The sequence below is a fragment of the Erpetoichthys calabaricus genome, chromosome 3, assembly GCF_900747795.2.
Source record: "Erpetoichthys calabaricus chromosome 3, fErpCal1.3, whole genome shotgun sequence".
Taxonomy (NCBI): Eukaryota; Metazoa; Chordata; class Cladistia; order Polypteriformes; family Polypteridae; genus Erpetoichthys; species Erpetoichthys calabaricus.
The window spans coordinates 78317061-78343648 of NC_041396.2; the positions used below are offsets into that span (position 1 = coordinate 78317061).

At 36.2% G+C, this 26588-nt stretch overlaps 1 protein-coding gene across 7 annotated transcripts in view; it reads left to right on the top strand.

Moving 5' to 3' along the window:
* The window catches only part of dnmt3ab (DNA (cytosine-5-)-methyltransferase 3 alpha b), a 601530-nt gene that overhangs the window by 419274 nt on the left and 155668 nt on the right, over positions 1 to 26588 (top strand). For 4 of the 7 annotated variants that reach the window (XM_028796948.2, XM_051924572.1, XM_051924574.1 and 1 more), the window contains one exon: positions 7580 to 7729. The exons of 1 other annotated variant lie outside the window; for it this stretch is intronic. In XM_028796948.2, coding sequence (XP_028652781.1) covers positions 7580 to 7729 — 150 coding nt within the window. The remainder of the gene's footprint in view (positions 1 to 7579; positions 7730 to 26588) is intronic. 2 more of the 7 variants (XM_051924573.1, XM_051924575.1) reach the window with 1 other exon arrangement.

Here is a 26588-nt window from a genome sequence, read left to right on the forward strand (position 1 = left end):
CAGAAAATGTTTTCTGTAGGGGGTTCATGAAAACACTTGCCTTTCTCTAAGAATTATTTCAAAATGTGATTACAAAGAAGACTGAACAAGTCGGATCTTAAGTGGCACATAACACAATTTTCTTGCCTCTGTTCTCTGTATGTAAATAACAAAATCTAGTATATCAGTATAATACAAACCTGAGTCAGGTATTCTAAGTGGCAGATTATGTTACACTAAAATGATCACTCCGCTTCTACAAAGCTTGCAGAGGGTGATAAAGCTACGTATATTGCAATGTTACAAAACTGGGACATAGCTTTAGCTAATAAATTCCTGTAGGATGCCAACATCTATTTTATACTGCCCAACAAGATCAAGGATGTTGTAACTTTTAACTTTTAAACGGACGCCGCAAACATGCCTGGAAAGTGATTGTTAAGTGAGCCACAAGGCTAATAGAAGACTGAAGACAAAGAAACTGAGGAATAAGATATTTCAATCAAGGTTCTGCCATTAATTACTCACAGGTGTCTCCATAAAACCACTAACAAAATATATGACTTCCTCCAGATGCCCTCTCCTTTCCCTCCATACCTATTTGTACTACTGTGATAAACATAATAAAGGCAGACCTTGACCCTCAAGTGATTCATGTGTAGTACCTTCTGTTACTCCTTTCTGGCCCCATGATCAGAAATCTTTTAGCATAGAAGAACCACTGTAAATGTAGTCCCAACAGTAACAAACTGAAACTCATATAGTGTATATAAACAGTGATGGGCATAGAAAAATGGAGCATAGCTTCATTGCACACAGCAAATGAAGGCCAAACTGTTTTGCAACAATACATGAACTACCTAAAGTATCCCAGAGAAAGAAGAAGCAGGATGATACAATCTTCCCAAAGTTTTTTAAGTGAACAGTAATAACATCAGTGACACAAAGTGAAAAGGGAAATGTCCAGCCCTATTAACAACAATGAGGTACCAGGTTGGTGGATATAAACAGGAAAAGTTCAAATAATCAGTGAAATGACAGGAAACAAGAATAGCACAAAAAGCACAAACACCAGAAATGTCAAAAAGTCTTCAGGAAAAGTAGAAGCCAGAAAAAGCCTGAAAATTATCATTGGCATCAAGGCTCGTCTAGCCAAAGAGCTTAGAGATAGAAGGGCATGGTTAGGCAAGAGCTTCACTGGACAGAGATAGAGATGCCAGAGGTGGCACAGTGAGGAGCAAGTGTATTTTGTACCCCACAATGGTGCTTGGACTGCCTGAATTTTAAATATATGAATGAATCTAAATTGGTTTTGATTATTGTATATTTATTTTTTATTTTTTGTGATATAAAGTGAATGCTTTTCTTGATTAATCACAAGATTTACATGGATTTACATTTTTTGTATATTTTTCTTTTTTTATTTTGATATATAATGAACAACTATTAAGATGAGTCAAATAGTATACACTGATGCAGTGGTTTTGGCTTCTGCCTTATGAATTGAATATCCCATATTTGATTTCTATGTCCAATCACTGGCTGTGTGGTTTGTATGTTTTGTATGTCCCTCCATGTACTCCTTTTTAACTCTCACATCCCCTAAAAATGTTTGAGATGTTAAGGATCGATTTCAAATTGCCCGCTTGTAAATTACCAGACCCTTTGATGGACTGGTAGCCTATCTAGGGTTGTTTTCCAGAACTAGACTTACTGAGTTTGGAAATAGAATAGAATACAGTTTCTCTTGGAAAACAACGAACATATTCTAGTACGTGCTAGGCTCTATAGTTGCCTATTTCTCTATTCCTATGGGACAGAACAGTAATGTTATCTACTCAGCGAAGTGACAACAAACCGATCAGGTGGAAATCAGCCACAATTAAATTACTTTACATTTGGATCATGTAAACTGTTGTCTTATTTTAGTCTGTCAGAAGCAATTTGAAGTATTTAATTCTGAGGTGACATACTTATTTTTACCTGAGGTTTGAATATAGAATGGAAATTTTGACTTTTTTTCAAATACAGAATAAAATCCCAGTTTTACAAACAAACTCTTCAATGAGAATTTGGTGTATAACTGAAATTCGGGTTTCATTGTTTGGCGTAGCGATTATGAATTTGAAATTGAAATAAAAATGCTGTGGTTTAAATCCCAATACTTCTTTTTTATTTTTATTTTAAACCTGCACAGACCAAGTGATCACCAACTCTAGACTGGATAGAATTCCAGACTACTTAGAAGGATTCATAACATTCATTTGACATGAAAGTGGCTTCATAAAGTACAATCTTTCAAAATACCTGCCATTTTTATTTTCTGATTCCAGATTATTAGACAATAATTTGAGCATTCTGTTATGGTTAGAAAAAAAAGTAGTATTTTTCATCCCTAAGTGATTGGTTACCTAGCCCAGTGTATAACTAGCGTTCTCTGTACTTTAAAAACTGATTTCTGTCCTGTGAGTAAAAGACACCATCCTGCATTATGAATAGCTGCATGATACCTGAGATGATTTTGCTTTTATATATAGCTGACAAAACAGGCCAACCACCTTTACTGTTACTTCAAAAAGACATGATGTTTAAATCATAATATGTGTCTATTCACTGGTTTACACATTCACCAAACCTAACAAAAGTTAGTTTGGAAGATATTATTTATTACACTTTTGAACTAAACTTAATATATGAGCACCTTTTCCTTCTTGCATAAAACACCAGTTTTGGGATTTCTGAAATTATGGCCAGGACTGAAAGTGGCAGCAAATATTTTAACTTGGGAAAGCTAGAAAGAAAACCTGACTTTATCATACATCCATTATATCACTTCATCATTCTACCTTACCCAGCACTACTTTATTAAAAAGGCACTCACAGGACAGCAAAAGAACCAATAGTTAATATACACCGCAACCAATTGGAATTTGCAGGTATCCTCTTTAATAAAATCCTTGTGTGCGTCCAGGTGTCCGTGTGTGGGTGTCTTCTGGTGAAGTGCGCATGCGCGGGGCACGGTGCGATGCGCGATATTACTGTCAGAGAAAGTTAGAGGCGTTTTACGGAAATACAAACCAGTATTACTGCGAGAGGAAATTAAAGGTACACAATACAGTGACGCATATTACAGCCACATACAAGCCAGTATTACTGTCAGAGGAGATTAAAGGCATATTACCGACACGCACACCTGTATTACCGCCAGAGAAAATTAAAGGTATATTACGGACGTACAAGCCAGCGGACATACAAGACGGTATCCTCCAATAAGGGCGCGCACAAAAAGGCGAGCCTCACAATACACGGCGGCAACCCACGAAGAACAGTCAGCTCAGCAAGTAAACATCAACAAAAGAAAGGCTGAAAGAAAGAAAAATACGACCAACAAAAAGAATGAGGTCAAAGTCCCTTGCCATTTAATATAGACTGTTCCTACTAATGTTTATGCACTACTGTTCTAGCACCCGTTATTGTAACGGGCTAAATGACTAGTTTTAATATAATAAATCCTGTATTTCTAGAAATGCTTATATGTATACTTATGTCTGTTAAGCAGCTGATATCTCAGAGTGTTACTCTTATATGTCCAAGCATGTATGTAATTACCTGGGAGTTACAGTACATGTTTATACACATGGCAAGTGAACTGCATTCTTTACAACCCAAACCAAAGGTTATATTACCAAGGAAACTGCAGAGAGACTACAATAGCCCTAATTTCACCAGCGGGTAGAGTAGCTTTGTAGTGAGATTTTGGGTAGATTTTATTAATAAAACCTACTTGGAAATAACATTTGTTGACAGCCTGCAACAGCTGTCATTGTTAACTAACTCTGAAACACATGTAAAAGCATTTGAAGGATTTTTGTCTGATGTGTAAGACTGATAATGAGTGCAGATAAACCTGCTGACTAAAATTTCCATAGAGAAGATTTTGTGCTCTCACCAGTTAGTGATTCAGTTAGTGGCAATTACCATTTCTGTTTGTTTGTTCGTTTAGTGCCTTTTTCTTTTATTTATATATTTGAGCTTATCAGTTTAATTAATCTGTGTATATACATATACTGTATTTTAATTTTATAGGTTTAAATATGCACAAACCTGTTACACTTGGTAACTTCACAAACTGAATTTACAAAACACTGTATATACTGTGAGCTCAGAAGAAATATTATGTTAACGGAATTTTCTTATTACACAAAATAAAATTCCTTATTGTGTGAATATAAGAACATTGTAAAATTTAAAAATTATTATTATTCTAAATTTAGAAATGTACTTTTCAATGCTAAGTCTTTTTATACAGTAGTTCTGCTATTGTATGTATAATGCAACTGTGCCAAATTGTCTAGTACAAAAAAAGTACTTATTTTGTATAATCATATCCCAGAGCATTCTCATGTAGATTATTTTTTCCTGGTTAATCTTCATCAGTATTGCAGTATGGCATCTTTAAAATAAAAAAAAAGTTGATCTTCCTTTTATAGAGGTTTATAGAGTCGTGGCTGACAACTGGCTGGTGAATTCTGTATAGTCCATTATCAAGAGGCTTTCAAGTGTGCACATGTGAGCAGAGGTTAATCAGTTGGCTATATAACTATGCACTGCAGACACATTTATTGCTTGCACATATACCAATGCAAGCTACAGTGTAGACACAAGAGATAAATGATGAATACACATTTTCTTACTTTTGGGTCATCTTCATTGACAATACGAGGTCTAGAATTTTTCATATTGAAATGCAAGCTTTAAGTTTCTTCATGGGCATATAGTGTATTTTAGTGTAACAAAATGTAATAAAATAATGGCATGTGTAGCACTTCCCAAAACTATAATGGATTTTACAAAAGTCTTCATTCTGGAGTTTTCAACCATGCAAACATATATCAAGATATTGATTAATATGAAATTATTTATTATACTCCAACTTGGTCTTATTTCTAAAGCTGAAGAAATAATCATTTGTTAAAGAAATAACCTTAAACAAACATTGATATGTTGAAAAATAATATGCCATTATGTTGTTAATGAAATATAATAAACCAATAGACGCGATCGACTGGTAGATTGGAAAGGTAGTGCAGGTAGATCGCGTTGCATTTAAAAAAAAATTTTTTAAAGTTAGTCTATATATCCTCCTTATGGCATTTGCCACTTGATTGACAAATAGGGTGGCCAGTCTGAGATCTCTTTTCTTCTAACACACTGGTCATCCCGCACACACGATCAAACGCGCGAGCTACTGCAAAACTCTGGCTGTGATCTAGTTAGCCTTCCAATTTATATCAACTAAAGAAGGGATTTTAAAAAAAAATTGTTTGGGATGGGTTTGGGCTGGATGTAGAATTGGAAGAGGATTTTTTTTCTCACGATGTCACAATCAAAGTGCATTTGTCTGATCTGTCAATCTATCATTGCTATTCCAAAGAAGGAAAATGTGGAAAGGCACTTTCGAACTGTTCATAAAAACTACGAAACTGACTTCCTTCCAAAAATTGATCTGAGAAAGAGAAAGAGGAGGGAACTAAAATCGCAGTTAATCGGACAGCCATCATTTTTCACTCGGCTGAATTCAAAAGCAAAGGCAGACACACGAAGCATAGTTCCGTGTGAGTCACTCGATCATTAAGCATAAGAAGTCCTTCCAAGATGGAGAGATGATAAAAGAGGCCTTCGTTGAGGCAGATGGTTAGGGTGAAATTCCTGCTGAGATTTCAAGACCCCTGGCCGGAGAAAAAGGAGTTTCTCCTTGTCATTAAACATGCAGAATACAAGCAACTTAATAACGATCAGTGGCCGCTAGACTTGGCATTTTTTTTCCGATCTGACCAACATGTTGAATGAGCTTAATTTACAGCTGCAAGGAAAAGAGAACTCCATGGTCAATGTGATTAGCTCAGTTAATGCTTTCAAATGAAAAATGCAACATCTGTCCTCAAAGCTGCAACGCCTTGATTTGGGGAACATCCAAAACCTCGCATCAGAGCTGGAGATGCAATGGAAGGCGTGTGCGCAACTTGACACAGAGCAGATTGAAAATTTCCTGTCAGACTTTGACAGACGGTTTCAAGACTCGGCTTTACTTGAGCCAATTGCTACATTTAAGTGCTATCCATTTAGGGAAGATGTTGAGGGTGATTCACCCACATCAAAAATTGCAACACTGTTTCACCTAAAACTCCTCTACAGTGGAGGATGAGATTTTGACACTACAGGATGACATTCAGCTGAAGTCCGGGGCTCTAGGACAGTTTTGGAACTTACTCACAGAGGAAAAGTACCCAAACATGAGGAAATGTGCTGCCTCCTTGACTGCATTAGTCGGCTCTACTTATTTATGCGAGTCAGCCTTTTCCCACATGAAGATTATTAAATCCAAATACTGTAGTGACCATAAATGTATTGAATTGTTATTGTGCCATTAAGGTTATTCAGTTATGCAATGTATGACAACATATATTTTATGTATAAAGTATACAAAGTATATAAAGTATACAAAGTATATATATATATATAATTTTTATATTTTTTTAATTTTTATATTATAATTTTTAATGTAGGTAGATCATTTCGACCTGGTCATTTTAAAAGTAGCTCACAAGCCGAAAAAGTGTGCGCACCCCTGCAATAGACGAATGATGTCTGGTCCATCACCAGTTTGAGAATTTCACTGTATTTTAATTATTCATTACTACAATACACTAGAAAAGATGCCCATGGTATATTCAAGGTTATAGTCTTACTGATGTGAGGAGTCTTGCTGTTGTTCACTTAAAAAAATAGTGATCATTTGCTTTTTGGGACATTCAGATCACTTGATCTATAGATGTATTAGCTCATGCTTTGATATGACATGTAAATTTTAAAAGTAAACTGCTTTGAGCTTCAAAACATTGCATCAGTTAGATAGAAGAACATTTCCTTACAGCACATGTTGGAGTGAGTGACAGGTGTATTTCTTTTTCTTGTTCAATACTGTGTTTAATTTACAGGAATCTCTGTTACTGAATTTAATTGTGAGAAGCATGAATTATAAAGTGCAATTCTAAGATGAACAAAGGAGAGAGTTTCTATGGCCTATTGGGTTACACACCCAGTAGTTCATAAACACAAGAAAATGCTCAGTGGGACCTCTCAAAGGAAAAAGGAGACTATCAAGTCTACTGTACAACGATAATAAATGGTACTGAGTGTTATAAAAATTGTACCCATCAAATACACTTGGTTCACTGATAAATAAAAATCATCACCCAGCTTTACCCTATGCCATAGAAGTATTTAAATTAGGGAGTAAGCAGGAGAAACAGTCAGGCATAAAGGCATACTTTTTGAAAGTTATTACTTAGTATGATTACCAGAATAGTCGCAGCCTCCTTATTAAAAGTGAATGCCTCAGTGTTGAGGAAAAGTTTCACTAAATATCAATTAGGTCTACTTAGCTGTAGAGTAGGATTTTTCTAGATCCTGGAGTCACCATGTCACAGTGGTGAGTCTAAAGGTTTTTGGAATCACTTTAAGTAATATTTGTTAAGGGAAAACACTTAGTCGACAGAATATTTATGTTGTTTTCCCGTGTTCTTTTTATTCATTTGAGCAGGGAACTCGAACCAGACTTCGTGGGGGACTGGGCTGGGAAGTCAGCCTACGTCAGAAGCCCTTGCAGAGAATAACCTTCCAGGCTGGGGATCCTTATTACGTTAGCAAGAGGAAGAGAGATGAGTGGCTGGCCAAATGGAAGATGGAGGTGAGTAAATGGATTGACTCAGTGTACAAGAGACAGTAGGGAAAGTCCTTTCCAATCTAGGAAACACTGTCCAAAGGGTGGGGCAGAGTATAACTCCAAAGCCAAGTGTATTTGACGATTCAGTTGCTATCTCATGAAGGTACCATTTATTCAGTATTCTTGGTGCAAATCAATGGAAATGACTGAGCTTAACCGATGATGTTCCTTGCGTGAGTGTATGTGTTTGTAGTTTCTTTTTGTATTTCTTCATTTTCTGTTGTTTCAGACTATCATTCAGAAAAATGTTATTGTTTACAAGAGGGAATAATAGAAAGAATACACAATTACATTGAACAATAAAGAACAGGTAGAAAGTGTTTACATTCACAGTTGTTCTGGGTGACATAGAAAATTTTTTTCTTCTTTGCTTCAAAACACATATATTCAGTTAATGAATTAAATTTCTTATGAAATTACTTGTCTTACGGAATTTATTATTAATGTAGTGTATGCTTGCTTTTGAAGGAGAACACTAAAATACAGTAGATCTACAATATTCTACCTATTGTGTAGTCAAATCATCCTTGCAAACAAACAGCATACTTACAATACAAATATTTGTGCAATTCAAACTTGTGTTATACTAGTTTTGCAAAAGCATTTGATATGTTTATGGGTGTACTGCAATTAAGCTAAAATTGCAGAATAAACTTTCTTCGGATGATAAGAAATGAAATGTTTCAATAACTTTTCAGTTTCCTTTACTGTGTACTGATTTAATTATTGATTATTTCCAAATGTTTCAAATTTACATGCTGGCGTATGTTACTAAATGTATACTAGTTTGTTGTAGAAAGTGCAGTTTTGCCATATAGGAACTAAATGCTGTTGGTAATTTTTCACTCTATGTTTTTTCACCTTTGTTTATATATTCAGATTTTACAACCTATATCACATATATTAGATCATTTGGATACAAATAATATATATATGTTTATATATATGCATAATATGGTACTCCTTGAAAATGTGTGGAACCATCTAGTAATTCTTTAAATTATTCCTTTGAGATGATTGTTTAATAAAACTAGTTCTTACCTCTGTTAAAGAAAGGGTTAATATCCATAAATTAAAGATAAATTCAGCCAAGCTGATTTACTTGTGTAGAGTGTTGTAATTCACCGTTCTAGTAAGGTGCCCTTAGAGAAAGTGTTCTAAATGCCCGTCCATGCGGATTGGTTTATAAAATAATAATGTAACCTTTTAAAATTCATCTTTCAACATGATGAAGAAATATGGTCAATCTTTTAAATGACGGACCAGACAAAAAATCATTCATGATGTCCACAAGAACCACAGGACCACATACAAGAATCTTTAAATTACAGTGTTCATGGGTGGTAAACCAGGTGAAAATCATAAAAAAAAAAATCTGTTCATATTACATTTGCAGCAGATTATCTGCATTCCTGAATATATCTAAATTTATTTACACAGTATATGCATACTGATTTGTGTGTATGGATATGCAATCTAATGACTAACTTAGGAAGTCCGACAAACGTTTTGTTGCATAGTATCAGCAAAAAATAGCAATTTGTAACTCATTTGTGATCACAGATAGATATTTTAAATGTCTAAAACTAGCTGATAAAATATCTAAAACTAGTAAGTAAATTAACTGAAGCATAACCTAAACCAGTGTTTCCCAAACTCTGTCCCGGAGACCCACTGTGGCTGCAGGTTTTTGTTCCAACCAGCTTCTGTTTTTAATTAGACTCAATTAAGAGAACTGTTATTTCCCAAGTTCTGTGTTTTGGGAACAATATAGAAATTAGAAAACTAAGTTTTGTAAAAATAAATAAATATTAAAATGTACCAAGCAGTTATATGGGAATAATACATATTTTTTTCTTTTTAACAATATTTTCTTCTTGATTTTCATTCTACATTTCCAGGTGTTCTAATTGTTTAATTAATCCATTATTTACTAATTAGTGGGTCTGACACCAAAGTAGTTGCAGCCTTTCATGATTCAGTGTTGTTTGCCTGCATGTCTGCTCTGCTTGGTTTTAATTGTCATTAGTAAGATACAACGAAGGGGGTAAACTGTACAGAGAAAGGGCAAAATATAATGAAATCAACAAAAGAGAGTTAAGCATTTAAGTCTATAGCAAAAGCAGAAATATTTCTAAATGTCTTATATATGTAAAAATCATGCTGAATATAGAATAAAAGAAAAAAAATACCAGCTAACTAAATGAGTTCAGGGTTATCAGGTGTTGTCACTGATTGGGAATCTGGTTGAAGCAAAAACCTGCAGCCACAGTGGGTCCCCAGGACAGAGGTTGGGAAACACTGACCTAAACAATTAATATAATTAGTGAATAGCATGAAGTAAAAACAATTTCAAAACTTGAAAAACTGTAATAAAAGATGACATGTGCTTTTGCAGTAGAAATCACTCCAGTACTGATGTACAGTAATAGTGAGGAATTAATGATCATCTACCTTCTGAAGCTTAACATCCACGTCCTCACCGTCATCATTATCAAACTAATGGCAATTTTTGACTTATTGTTCCTAAGACAAGCCTCATTCACTCTTTTATACCAAGGACAGCTTAACAGGAATACTGATTTTGCTTGTACTTGTGATATTCAAGTTGCCCACAGCTGGTATAGTCATCCCTAAACCCAGGTATCAATAGTAGCGAACAAGGGTGGACTGGACTGGACTGGACTGGGCAATGAAGACACAAATCACAGCAAGGGCGGTGCAAAAGTGCTCAGTGATTTTTTTTATTATAAGTCAAACAGTGTTCAAATCCAAAGTTCAGTGCAGTTTTCATTAATAAATAATCCTTCATAAAAACAGTGTTCAGTGGAGGTTAAAATTCAATAACTAAATAATCTAATAAAGAAGTTAAAAATACAAGGTTAACAAAAGTCTGGATCTGTCCATAAAAACCATTATGAACTTTAGTGCATCCATCTAAAACACCCATACTGTCTGCTCAACGGCAGATAAGTGAACACAAGTGAAATCAGCCATCTTACTGACTAGTGACCCTTGCTGCCTTCTCTTGGTTCAGTGGAGATCCTGCATGCCCTGCTCCTTCTCCCTCTGTCATTCCTTGGTGTCTGCAGGATCTTAGGGAGCGGTTGCTCCTGCTACTTTCAATTCTCAGGGGGAGCAACCCTACCCCATAAGCACTGTCCACTTGTTCCACCCAGAGCATTGTTCCTCTCTATAGAAGCACCATACCTGCCACAATCCTGACTCTCCTTTTCCTTCTTCTTTCCATTTAACCTCTGTACATTCTTTTTCATTCCGTCTCTTTTACCATTCTTTCTGTCTTCCTCTAACTTGCTCAGGCTCCTTTTCATACTACTGTGGATTCTGGTGCCCTGATTATGCCCCATGGAATGTCGATGAGAAAACTGGCTGAACTGACCAGACCTGCACATGAATACATAGCCAGCCAATTTTCCCATTAAAAACCCCAGTGATGCATGGCTACATTACCGCAAGCACACCCACACCCACTGAGCCTGCACTCTTATCCTGAATTAGTTGACTTTACAAGAAAATTGCATGGAAACCGTTTAATTTTAAATCATGCACATGGTGAAACTAAGCAGGTCAAGTTGTATTAACTTAGAACCTTGATTGGATGCAATAGGCAAATCAAGTTTACATTAGTAATCTTACTCAGAATTATTAGTTCACATAAATTATTTATTTTCTGGAGTTTAAGTTGTATAAAATAACTATTTTCAATTAAACAAATAAAAATATAAACAATTGACAAATATAACATCAGAACATAAAAATCATTTGTTAATAGAAGTAATTTAATTCTAGTATTTTAATTTTGAGATTACTGTTTTAAACACATTCTGTTTCAATAAAATTGGAAAGGAAGAAATAATACATTTCAATGTTCCAATATATTTTATTTTATGGTTGACAAACATTGAAAGGTTACACTACAGGTGTGTTATTGCACCAAAAAAAACATGTCAACCAAAAGATAAGTAAAAACAGACATTTAAACTTCATGGTAGCAGTTCCAACTTTTTTGAAGAAGAAATACGATATCGGCTATATCCTTGTAAACATTTGGACACAAAGAAATTCGTTAAAACTGGATATAAGCCTCTAAAACCTAAACTTCATTGGAGAAGGACACACAAAATGTTTTAACTATGTAATATCAACTGAACACTAAATATGTGGTCTTGAGGTGACCTTCCTGTCACTCATTAAATTTAAAACAGTTTTTACATAATACAAAATAACAAGCACCTGCTCAATGTTTCCTTTGTATCATTTATGACAGAGTGGGATTATGAAACCTGTGAAGGTTTAGAGAGGCTATTGGGGTTAAAGAGGAAACAATAACAATATAATGAATACAGAGGCTTGAGATTGTAGCAAAAAATAAATAAATAAATAACAAACAAAGCAATCATTGCTTCTCACAGAAGAAATGACATATAATTTCCTTACATTTAAATCTAGTTTTTCAATGTTTCAAAACCTGGTTTTTAGTTCTCTGTGACCAAACGTGAAAAGTGCCTGTTGAACTAGAATGTGTTCTTCATACACTTGGTGTAGTTGAAATGCAGTGGGTATGTAAGATCAAACAGGATGCACATAGCTTTTCACAGGTCTTGAATGTTGTCCATTACAACTTCTCCCTCAATGATGATCTTCAGTGAAACTGGACTGAGATGGAGAGATGATGAAAGCACAGCAGCTTTGTGTTTAGTGAGGAAGATCCCAATGCCAAGGTGGCAGAATGAGTCATCATCAGCATCCTTACAACATAAAAGCACATTCATAACATTTCTCATTAAATAACCCTCAATAATGTTAAGCAATATAGTCTAATCACAAGAGGGTCAGGCACATGAGGGAAGGTGAGAATTAGTTATGACTGATGAAGTAGATTATACAAACATGTCACCCAAGAGAGGTTGGAAAGAGCTCAGAAAGAGGTGTTGCTGTTAAGTTTTCCTTGCGGAAATTTTTTAACAATTTGAGGTCCATAAAAGAACACCGAAACCCAGCCTCATTGCATTCAGGTACAGGGAGATAGGGGAGAATGTGGAAGTCTGGAAACCTTGCCAAATCCTAGGAAACTAACTTAATGGACAAATTAAGACAAGAGCTATCAAATAATGGTGAAAAATCTAAATTTCGACATTATGGTGTTTTTAGATACTCTGAGAAAATAAGAGGTCTATGGGGTTGTCACCAAGAATAATGGGAAACATCCTGAGAATCAGTGTCCAAATATCAGTTGGCTCTTTAGTCTTTTGGAAAGTAAAATGAAAACACAAGTTTAATTGCTAAAATTACAAGAAAATTATTGAACTATAAGAAAGCTGAACCATATTCAATTTGATTGTTTTGCATAACCAAGATAATGCCACTTTTTTGTGACATGTCATGTTACATAAGCTGTGAACAACAATGCAATGCAAGTGTCTAATATAGACCAACCCTGGCCTGTTGTGAAAGGTGTGTCCACAGCTGTCCAGTGTTCCCTCTCTTAGATTGAAATATCTAAATAAGACGAACATTGTGCTGATCAGTGCTTTCTTAGAATTCCCTTTTGAGGTTGTTGAGCTCTGTGTACACCTAAAAAATATAGAGATACGGAGTTTAACAATTCAAGACTAATAATACTGTGGGTGAAGGCATAGCCTACTTGTTCCATCCCCAGCCAAGTAGAATTGATCCATATCCTGTCTACCCTACATTCTCATATGTGCTTTAAAGAATAAATGGGCAATGGAATAAATTAAGAAAAGATGACAAAGGGATATTCAGAGACATCAAATAAGGACAGGAAGATACTGTAGATAGATAAGCAAAAACATTAGCATTTTATCTCTCTTGAACTTACTTTACCGTTTGATAATGAGCTATCCGTGCCACAAAATCTTGTAATGACATTGCTGTCTGAGGCAGTCCTGACAGTCTCACAGTTGAACCATCTACATCTGTGTGTTCTTTGAGAATGTCCTTGACTGAATTATGCAGCATTGGCTGAGAAAATTCACCAGTGGTGAGCCAGCAAGGCCTTCTCTTCTGGCCTAAGCACAAGTCAAAATCACCAACTTATGTTTTATTTATTTATTTACTTTTTTTTGTTAATATATTTTTCCATGAATATGTACTAAATAATTCACAATAGTCTATTCTCTTCATTTCATAGCTTTTCTCTTGGTTGTGCTGCTTCCAGTAGTGTATATTTATGTTAGAGCTTTTATCCAATCATGTTTCAGCCATCATGTGGTTGTTGCCTGGGTAAAAGAAACTTGCATTGAGCCTTTATTATCAACAGTGCGGCACCTGTAGCTTAAAATGGCAATGAAACTGTTGTTTTAATCAATCAGATTTCGAGTTGGGGACACTAGGGCCATATAGCAGGCATACGATAACATCGACATTTTCACATCCTATGATTAGATGGTCAGAGAATGATCTGAAACAACCTTCTCAAGCTAAAACATTTTCATGTAGGTTTAATAGCTGTTTTTTCAACCCACAATGGCTGACAGAGGAGAGAAATTTGATTTGGTCGCAGGTATACTTACAAAGCCATTTTCAAAATGGACTTTTCAAGAAAGACTGGACATCATGAGTAACGATCGGCCAACCCCGTAGCTAGCAAACTTAATCCAGCTGGGGTAAGGGTTTGTCCATCACTTTCAATCTAGTTAACTACAAGTGGTACCCTTGGCTCACAGCCTCTGAGGAGAACTGCAAATTGTATTGCTGGGAATGCCTGTTATTTGTGAGAGATTGACTTGGTGTTTAGAGCCACACAGGATTTGCAAACTTGAACTAGCTCAGCAGTGAGACACCAAAGCACAGCCGGACACTTACAAGCAACGGTGGTTTTGAAAACTTTTGGGGAAACACGTATTGATCTGCAGCTCAATTAACATGTTTGGCAGTGACTGTCCCTATGTCCAGTACTTCCGTCGAGCAGACATTCTCAGTGCTAAAGTGAATTAAAACTTATGCCAGAAATACAACTGGACAGACTCAACTTTCAGCATTAGCCTTCATGGTGATCGAAAAGGACTTATTTTTGGAACTGAAACACACAGATAACATGTACAGCAGAGTGATTGAACTGTTCTTGAGGAAAGAACGGAGTATGGATTTTGTGTATAATGAAATTAGTATTTTTGGTGAGTACAGTGCATTTTATTTATATTTTTTATATTTTTGTCATTTTATTAGGTTAATATTGATGCTTCTGCTAGAGATGATGATGTGGTGTATCTTTGGCTACAGTGAAAGGAGACTTGTTGAATTGTGTTAACTGGGTTTCTTGATTTAGTAGTGGCATTCATTCTCACTACATGAGAGACCAGTCTGTGATGCAATGCCCTGTTATACTGCATTTCTATATAGTATTGATGGTTTCTATAGCCATGGCATCATAATGATGGTATTATGAGGTGGATTAATTTAGGTAGGATGACACTGAAGGCCTAGGTATGAAATGTGCAGACCGCCCCTGAAATTCACACACCTATAAAAGCTGTTGTATAACTTCTTGTACAGATCTTTCTGAAATATGAAAGATGGTGTATATTTTTAAAAAAAGAGCTACTAGGTTGTTCTCCAAATGTTTTCCTAGATCAGTAAGCTCTTCATTGCTGGAATCCTCACTGTCCTCAAAATCAGGGGTGTCATTTAGAGGCATATGTTCTTTTTGGGCCATTTTGTTAGCTACACCAGCAGAGACTAGTTCTGGCTTAAATGTCCTCCAATTGTCTGTGCTCTTTACTTCTGTGTGCATTAAATGTGGAGTACACATTAGTATGTCCTTTATATGGACACTAAACTTTTTGATGAACTTTTAAATGTGTACTGTACAGGTGAGTGAAAAAAAACTGCTTCTATGCAGGTTGCAAAAAAATTACATAACTGATAGTGAGTAGTTTCTGATGAATCTTAGATGAGTGGACCTTAAGTGCATTAATCAAATTAAATGTGCGCAAGAATTCTTTGTGTAAGCAAGAAAACTACACAGTTCTACTGCATCTCCCATGGTTTAATTTGTAATGTTTTAATAGGTAACCCTTTTTCTCACATATAAACTCACAGTACTTATACTTCCACTGCATCTTCATAAGAACCAAAACAGAACATAAGAAAACTTTGAGCTCAACAACAGTTGAAGTTACATTGACGCAAAACATTAACCCATCTCTGTTTATGACTAATTAATGGCTTTTTCCTTTGAAAATTTCTCAGAGTTATTGCTGTAAGTGCAACAGATCACTTGTGTGCAAAGTTTAACACCACTTTGAATCGGTATGCTAACATACCCAATAGTCATAAGCTAGCGTTAGCCAGAACCAAATGCAAACAGACGTACTGATGTTATAAGCAATGAAAAAATAGAGATGATTAAAAAAAATAATAAATTATGTCAGCACTTTAACACTATGCTACCTTTAGCTTATACAACAACAACATTTATTTATATAGCACATTTTCATACAAAAAGTAGCTCAAAGTGCTTTACATAATGAAGAGAAAAAAAATAAAAGACAAAATAAGAAATTAAAATACATTAATTACAACATTAATTAACATAGAAAGGAGTAAGGTCCGATGGCCAGGGTGGACAGAAAAAACAAAAAAAAAACTCCAGAAGGCTGGAGAAAAAAATAAAATCTGTAGGGGTTCCAGGCCACGAGACCGCCCAGTCCCCTTTGGGCATTCTACCTAACATAAATGAAATAGTCCTCTTTGTAGTTCGGGTTTTTCACGGAGTCACTTGATGCTGATGGTCATACAGACTTCTGGCTTTTAATCCATCCATCATTGTTGGAACATCATGGTGCTTTGGGTAGATGGTGGTGGCGCACGCCACCACCAACAGGACACCGGAAAAGGAAACAGAAGAGAGAGTAGGGGTTAGTACAGATTTTGAATGAATAGTTATTATAATGAATTGGATATACAGAGTATCAGGATTAAATTACAGTGAAGTTATGAGAAGGCCATGTTAAAGTAATGTGTTTTCAGTAGTTTTTTAAAGTGCTCCACTGTATTAGCCTGGCGAATTCCTACTGGCAGGCTATTCCAGATTTTAGGTGCATAACAGCAGAAGGCCGCCTCACCACTTCTTTTAAGTTTTGCTCTTGGAATTCTAAGGAGACACTCAGTTGAGGATCTGAGGTTACGATTTGGAATATAAGGTGTCAGACATTCCGATATATAAGCCGGGGCGAGATTATTTAAAGCTTTATAAACCATAAGCAGAATTTTAAAGTCAATTCTGAATGACACAGGTAACCAGTGTAGTGACATCAAAACTGGAGAAATGTGTTCGGATTTTCTTTTCCTGGTAAGGATTCTAGCAGCTGCATTCTGCACTAGTTGCAAACGATTGATGTCTTTTTTGGGTAGTCCTGAGAGGAGTGCGTTACAGTAATCTAGCCGACTGAAAACAAACGCATGAACTAATTTCTCTGCATCTTTCGATGATATAAGAGGTCTAACTTTTGCTATGTTTCTTAGGTGAAAAAATGCTGTCCTAGTGATCTGATTAATATGCGATTTAAAATTCAGATTACAATCAACGGTTACCCCTAAGCTTTTTACCTCCGATTTGACTTTTAATCCTAATGCATCCAGTTTATTTCTAATAGCCTCATTGTATCCATTATTGCCAATCACTAAGATTTCGTTTTTTTCTTTATTTAATTTGAGAAAGTTACTATTCATCCATTCTGAGATACAAGTTAGACATTGTGTTAGCGAATCAAGAGATTTGGGGTCATCAGGTGCTATTGATAAATACAGCTGTGTGTCATCAGCATAGCTGTGGTAGCTCACGTTGTGCCCTGAGATAATCTGACCTAATGGAAGCATGTAGATTGAGAAGAGCAGTGGACCCAGGATAGAGCCTTGTGGAACACCATATAGAATATCATGTGTCTTTGAGTTATAATTACCACAACTAACAAAGAATTTTCTCCCTGCCAGGTAGGATTCAAACCAATTTAAGACACTGCCAGAGAGGCCCACCCATTGACTAAGGCGATTCTTAAGAATATTATGATCAATGGTGTCAAATGCGGCACTCAGATCTAAGAGGATGAGAACAGATAAATGGCCTCTGTCTGCATTTACCCGCAAGTCATTTACTACTTTAACGAGTGCAGTTTCTGTGCTGTGATTTGTTCTAAAACCTGACTGAAATTTATCAAGAATAGCATGTTTATTGAGGTGCTCATTTAACTGTATAATGACTGCCTTCTCTAGAATTTTACTTAAGAAAGGCAGGTTAGAGATGGGTCTATAATTTTCAAGAGCAGAGGGATCGAGATTATTTTTCTTAAGTAGGGATTTAACTACCGCAGTCTTAAGACAGTCTGGGAAGACCCCCGTATCTAATGACGAATTTACTATGTCAAGAACATTATCACTAAGCACGCCCGATACTTCTTTGAAAAAATTTGTTGGTATTGGGTCAAGGGCACAGGTGGAGGGTTTCATTTGAGAAATTATTTTATGTAAATCAGGTAAATCTATCCTAGTGAAAGACTTTAATTTGTTTATTATGGGGTACTGGGGTTTAGGAGGATCCTTAGTGTTGGGGAGACATACTATGTTATTTCTAATATCATTAATTTTTTGATTGAAAAATACAGCGATAGCCTCACAGGTTTTACTGGAAGTACTTAGGAGGCATTCCTTTGAATTACCTGGGTTTAACAGATGATCAATTGTCGAAAACAAGACTCTGGGATTACTAGCATTGTTATTTATAATCTTAGAGAAATAGCAGCGCCTCTCAAGACAGACTGTGTTATTGTATTCTGTTATTTTAACTTTTAATATTTCATAGTCAATAGTTAGTTTAGTTTTCCTCCATTTACGCTCAGCTCTACGGCATGTTCTCTTTAAATCAGACACTCTTTGGGTCTTCCATGGTATAACAATGCTAGAAGATTTTTTAACTGTCTTTTCAGGTGCAACTAAGTCAACAGCAGCCCTCACTTTAGTATTAAATCTTTCCACCTTACTATTTACATTCTCCTCGCTATTATAGTTGGCACTATAAACGGACTGATTGGTTAGAATGTTTGAAAGTTTTAAAGCTGCTGATGAGTCAAAGAAGCGTTTTTTAACAATATGCTTCTCATGAGTGTTTTCTATCATTATTTCTATATTAAAGAGTAGAAGAAAATGGTCTGATAGACCAATATCAATGACCTGCTTTATATCAACTTTTAGTCCTTTAGTAATTACTAAGTCTAATGTATGACCTGCTTTATGTGTAGGCTGATTAACGAGCTGTCTCAAATCAAAAGAGTCCAGGAGGTTCATAAATTCTTTTACTTTCTGGTCACATTGATTATCTACAGGTAACTTGTTGGCTCTACACAGGTCAATTTTCAATCAATCAATTTTCCCCAGAAAGCAGTATTGCTAGATTGAGCAGGCAATTTTCAGGCCAAACAACAACTTTAATCTTGCCCAGTGTGACGAAAAATCACTAAACAATAACCTTTCAATTATTGTAGAAAATCATAATCCATGACGTTGTATGCTTAATTGAAAAGTAAAAGTGAACTTTATTGTCATCTCAACCATATACAAGTATACAGATAGACGAAATTGTGAAGCTCAGGGTCCACAGTGTAACAACATGACATGCAAATAATAAATTAAAAAATTGAATTAAAATTTAAATTTTAAAATGAAAACACAAACAAGACAAGACATTGTGCAAAGACAAGACAAAGAAGTAGCAGCAATATTGATGTGTAAGATATATAATACTAGCAAAATACCTGCGCTTCGCAGCGGAGAAGTAGTGTGTTAAAGAGGTTATGTAAACATATATATACATATACATATATTCATATATATACATATCTACATATACACATATCTACATATACATATATATATACATATATACATATATATATACATATATATATACACATATCAACATATATATACACATACATATACACACATACATACACACACACATATACATATATACATATACACATACATACATACACATTCATATATATATATATATATACACACGTACATTCATACATACACACATACAGTATATATATATATATACACATACAGACACATATATATATATACATATACATATTTACATATCTACATATATATATGCATATCTACATATATATACACATATATATATATACATATCTAGATATATATCTACATATATCTACATATCTGCATATATATATATATATATATATATATATATATATATATATATATACATATACATATCTACATATATATATATATATATATATATATATATATATATATATATATATATATATATATATATATATATAGGCAAGTCCCCTCGCTTCGCAGCGGCGAAGTACTGCTTTTAAATTTTTATTAAGAAGAAAAGAAAACCTTTTTAAATTGAGGGAAAATATACCAATAACAATTTGTTAAGGATCTGTTTTTTTGTGAAGCTGCCTTTACACAGCCTCTCCGCTGTTTTATAAATGAACGCCATATAAGGCCGTCCTTTCTCCTTGCTTAGCGGTTCTGTATTGTTTTATTGTTCGTTTATTATGATTGTTATAGTTATTGTGTAGCTATTTGAGACTCACTTTTCTGTTCAGGTACCCATTTCCTTTATGTAATCCGCAGATTCTCCGCTATTTTTTGTTCATTTATTAAGATTAGTTATTTATTGATTCCCGTCTTTAGCTGACTGCCAGCTCATATAAGGCGCTCTGCTGTTTTTTTGTGAAGCAGCCTTTACACAGCTTCTCCGCCGTTTTATAAACGAACACCATATAAGGTCATCCTTTTTCCTTGCTTCGCCAAGGAAGCAGCCTTTTTATTTAATCCACGGGTTCTCCGCTGTTTTATTGTTCGTTTATTACAATTGTTATAGTTCTCTTTGTATACCACGTTGTCAGTTCAGCACTCCAGTTGTAATATGACCAAGCAGTGCAAGCTTACTGTTGAGAATGCAACGTATAGTTGTACAGGAGAAAAGCAATCTTGCCTCAAATCAATGGCAAACTTTTGTAGGTCTATGAACTTAATTTAAACTTTAGGTTTACACGGTGCTTTGTTTCCGAAGTACCTGCACTCATGAAAATGTCTGTATGCGTCAGTCGCTTCATATTCTTTTCCTACATTATCAATTGTGTAATGTGTTTTTTGAACAGGTTTGATTCATCGAAGTGATCACTTGTGCTGCGTTCAGTCAGTGCACGTGAGCCGCTCTCATGTGTGATGTTGCGATGTCCACGGCTTTATTTAATGTTAGCTAAAACTTAAAAGTTTCTCACTACAGCAATTTTAACTCCGTTACAAAGTGATCCAAAGTCTCGTTTATACCTCGTGTCTTCTCATTAAACTTGTATGTCGCGAATATGGTATTGCAAACGGCAGTGGGAGCATTTCTATAAGCTTAATTTAAACTTACGGTTTACACCGTGCTTCGTTTCCGCAGTAGCTGCATTTATGAATATGCTTGTATGCGTCACTCGCTCGCTTCTTATTGTTTTGCTGCCTTCTCAATTGTGTAATGAATGTTTTCTTCAGCACTCTTTGGGGCTCTTCCTTGTTTTCTGCGTACTGCGTTCACAGTCAGTTCACTTGATTACGTGGGAGGCGTGATGACGTGATACGCAACTCTGCCTCCCACGGCCATTGAGCTGCAGTCTATTACAGTATATGGACAAAAAAGAGGTTCCAGTTATGACCATTACGTGTAGAATTTCGAAATGAAACCTGCCTAACTTTTGTAAGTAAGCTGTAAGGAATGAGCCTGCCAAATTTCAGCCTTCCACCTACACGGGAAGTTGGAGAATTAGTGATGAGTGAGTCAGTCAGTCAGTGAGTGAGTGAGTGAGTGAGTGAGTAAGTCAGTGAGGGCTTTGCCTTTTATTAGTATAGATAATAAATAAATAATAAATAATAGATATAGATAATACAGAAATTATCAGTGTATGATAATAGTTGTTTAAGACATGTATAAACAATGACAGGTCAGAATGTTTCACAGCAGAAGGATATCAAGAGTGTCAAAATACTTAAAGGTCAGTATGAGATTTTCAGTTCTTCTCTACATGCACACTAGTCTTTGCAGGAAAGTGGCTTGCATGTATAAAAGTTCTGTTTTTAGAGGTGGTTGAGGTAGTGTGGAAGGTCCCAGGGGGCAGCCTGGTGTTAAGAAGTCTAACAGCTTTGGGGTAAAAACTCTCCTGTAGCCTGGCAGATCTGGCTTTGATGCTGCAGTATCTTCTCTTGGATGGCAGAAGTGTGAAAAGTCCATGTGAGGGGTGTAAGGGGACCTGCACAATGCTTCAGGCCTTGCAGACACTGTGTGTGTAAAATATGTCCTGTAGTGAAGGGAGAAGGCACTCCAATAATGTTCTCTGCTGTCTTCACTATCCTTTGCAGGCGCTTGCGGTCAGATATGTTGCAGTTGCCATACCAGACAGTGATGCAGCTGGTCAAAACACTCTCAATGGTGCCTCTGTAGAACATGGTGAGGATGGAAGAGGGAAGACTTGCTCGCTTCAGTCGCCTCAGGAAGTGTAGTCTCTGCTGGGCTTTTTTGATTAGTGATGAGGTGTTATGTGTCCACGTAAGTTCCTCAGTTATGTGCACACCGAGGAACTTGGTACTCCTAACAGTCTCTACATCTAAACCATTGATGCTGAGTGGGATGTGGGCAGGATGTGATTTTCTGAAGTCCCCGACTATCTCTCTTGTCTTGTCGAAATTGAGAGATAGATTGTTGTCTTTACACCATGCAGACAACCATTCCACCTCATCTCTGTATGCTGTTTCATCATTCCTGCTTATCAGTCCCAGCACCGTCGTATCATCTGCAAACTTGATGATGTGGTTAGTGTTGTGCGTGGCTGTGAAGTCGTGAGTCAGCAGGGTGAACAGCAGTGGACTAAGCACACAGCCCTGCGGTGCTCCAGTGCTCAGTGTGATGATGCTGGAAGTGTTGCAGCCCATCCGAACTGACTGGGGCCTCTCTGTCAAGAAGTCCAGGATCCAATTGCAGAGGGTGGTGTTCAGGCCCAACCTGCTCAGTTTTACAACCAGCTTTGAAGGGATGATTGTGTTGAAGGCGGAGCTAAAGTCTATGAATAGCATCCTGACATATGTGTCTTTTTTATCCAGATGTGTCAGGGAGAGGTGAAGGGCAGAGCATGTGGCATCCTCAGTTGACCTGTTTGAGCGGTGTGCAAACTGAAGAGGGTCAAGGGAGGCAGGGAGATTAGTCTTTATGTGTGACATGACTAACCTTTCGAAGCACTTCATTATGATTGGTGTGAGTGCAACTAGTCGGTAGTCATTCAGGCATGTCATTGATGACTTCTTGGCACTGGTATGATGGTGGTCGACTTGAAGCATGCTGGGACTGACAACTGGCTCAGAGATGTGTTGAAGATGTCTGTGAGGACACCATCCAGTTGACTGGCACATTCTTTGAGCACACGACCAGGTATATTGTCAGGTCCTGCAGCCTTGCGTGGATTGACTCTGGATAGAGTCCTCTTCACGTCAGTTATGGAGAGACAGAGTACCTGGTCAGTGGAGGGAGGTGTTGCTTTTCTCGCAGGCTCTTTGTTCTGTGCCTCAAACCATGTGAAGAAGTTGTTCAGCTCATCCGGAAGGGAGGCATCACCATCGCTGCTGTGTGGGTTGGGCTTGTAGTTTGTAATTGTCTGAACACACTGCCACATACGACGAGTGTCTCTGGTGCTGCTGAAGTGTTTGTTAATCATCTGTGCATATGCCCACTTAGCTCTCCTTATAGCGCGAGACAGGTTGCCTCTGGTCACCCTGAGGGCGGCCTTGTCTCCAGATCTGAAGGCTGCATTTCTGATCTTGAGCAGCTTGTGCATTTCTCTCGTCACCCAGGGCTTTTGGTTGGCTCTTGTGGTAACATTCCTGGTAACAGTAACATCCTCTACGCATTTGGAGATGTAGCCAGTCACAGAGTCTGAAAACACAAAAAACATCAAATCGTAGTCAAATAACGAATAAATAAAGCATAGTTTGTATGATTCTTGCATATGTACTCACGTGCATGAGTGAAAAAGAACAAAATAAGAAAAAAAAACTTAACATCCACCCCTTTTCTTTTCTGTCCAGAAACTACATCCGGACTAAATCACAGCCATGGCAACAACTATTAATAATCTTACAGTATTAATAAAGCTACAGTTTCACTAAACATCTTTAATAAACACAAGAAAATTATCACAGTCATCATGCTTGTTTTCAGTTTCATGGTGGTGGATGATGATGTTCAAATCTAATGACATTGCAGCATTTTGCTGAAAGAGAGCTGCATGAGGTTAATTGCACATGTACATGTGAATTATTGAAAAAATCAGATTTCTGGCTTAATTTGGTTGTTTACCTTAACACGGTTATGTGTGTGCATGTAAAAGCACTGACTATGTTAACATCAGAGACTGCAAGAACCTTGAAAATACTACTGTGAGAATTCCTGTCGGTGCCTGCAAGTCCTCTTCTCCACACAAACCTAATTCAAAATATTATGTATATATTGGCATACTAATGTTGTGTCCAGATACAAATGTGACTGTACCAGTTTTGTGATACCTAGATTGGAAGCTTCTTGCTCACATTATATATAGCAGTTCACTTAAGTATACAAACACGTCCGATACAGTCCAAGCAGTTCCAACATTTCATGTCCCGCCCAAGACTATTTTTATTTACCAAACAGGATCAAAAAAGACCAATTGGACAGGAACGTGTCCAATCTGGAAACACTGCCAGAAGGATATCTACAAATAGTTCCTTTACACACTCACTGCTCCACTTGGTGTAAAATTTCTTTCATAAACAAACAGCTTTTGAACACAGCAGCAATGCAGAACAAGTGGGCTTTTCACATAACCCGGCACTCACAGTGGCTAGACGTGTTGCTAGGCAGAATTTGGAATAGGCCCCTCCTTTTCCTTACAGAAACTTAACATAAGTTATCTCTGCTTAACATGATCATTACACTTCAGATTTCAGCTGAACGCTGCAAACAACTAATCTGATTTAGTACTGAGTACCTTTTTTTAAAAAAACATAAAAGAATAATTAATGACCACTCAAAAGTTGAATTTAAACCAAATCCAGGTGTACAGTGTGAGTGCATTGTTTTTCTTTTTAAACTGTACACTGTGCTATCCAATGAAACTGTGGTAACTAAATTTTACATAAAACATTATCTGTGAATGTACATGACCAAGATTTTAAATGGATGAGTAAATTTAGTGGACTTAAGCAAATGATCTAAAGGTTCAAAGTGCCAAGGTAAAGTACAGAAAAAAGCATACTGCATTTACAGAAGTACTGCTAATGTCACATACAGTAAAAACACAAGGAGGACAGAGAAGTGAGATATCATCTAAAGTATTACATGATTTATTAGGCATTGTATGTTAAGCAAGTCAAACGTAGGAAGTTTTATATCTGAATATTCCACATGATTTGATTGTAGAAATGAGCAAAGTAGTGACTGGATGAGTCTATACAGCATTTTTTGTTTGGATTATTTTTCCATGTGTTGTGCTGTCATCCTTAAACAACTTCATGCTACCCCTTCCCCCACCCCATGTAGTTTCTCCTGGCTACATCCTGAATTCTTATTCTAGTGGCATCTTATATGGACTTTATCTTTGTGGTGGTTTAATGAATACAGTACATGTCAATTTTATGTCTCTTTTTTTTGACTGCTAAATTCTGTACTTAGGTACACATTCGGTTAATGTAAAACCATAATACCTGCCTTTTAACGTTCCTGTCTGTGATACAATCCATACTTTTATTGCTAACTGTTCTCTTTATGAGTTTTATGACTATGTATATATATTAAATTAAAATGTTATTTTTTTAACCTCACTGCAGAATTTGAAAGACCTGTTTTTCAGCTAATTTTATCTGGTCTTCAACCTAGTTTTAAAGTTAAAATTATTTATTTGTGACTAAATGGAAAAAACTGTGGTACTTATTTCGGTTTATTTTTCAAGCAGTTATGCTGTACACGATACCCTGTGTGAAAAATAATTGTCCCTTTAGACTCAAAAACTGATCACAATATCTTTATCTTCATTAACTGCTTAAAGATTTGTCCATATTGTAAAGTAGTCTGTAGTTCATAACTGCATGAATTGACATTCAATTAAAAGTAGCTGGAAAAAAAGGTATAAATCGACAGAACCCTGGACTTAGCAACATTATGTTTCAGCAGGTGCTTTTATTTTGTGTATGTAGGCTTCACATTTGCACATTAGGAGAAAGTCCCTATTGAAAATAAAAAAAAAATGAAATGTTCCTCCTTTTCATATTGCTCTATTTTCATGTGAACACAAATGGCATATCAGTCACAATGTCATCTGTTAATCTCTTAAATATGCTTTTCCCTGGAGTATTAAGCACTAGACAGAATGCATACACAAATAAAGCTACACATGCACACACTTACACCAGCCCACTTGAGAGTTATTGGCAAATCTGATTGCTTGTGATATGCTTGCAGGAAGAAACCAAAGTCCATGAAGGGGAAATTATATGAATGCTGGAAGAACATGCAAATACCATGCTGAATCTGAAAATGTCAATTTGAATTAGCAGTGCAGCTCGGTGCATCACCATAAAGAATGTCTTAGTGGTTAAGAAACTGTATGCAATTCTGTTTGTCTGTTTCTTAATGAACTAAACGGTAACCATAGAACTACTTTGTTGTGCCCCTTTCTGGAATATTGTGTGCCTTACAATTAAGATATAAAAT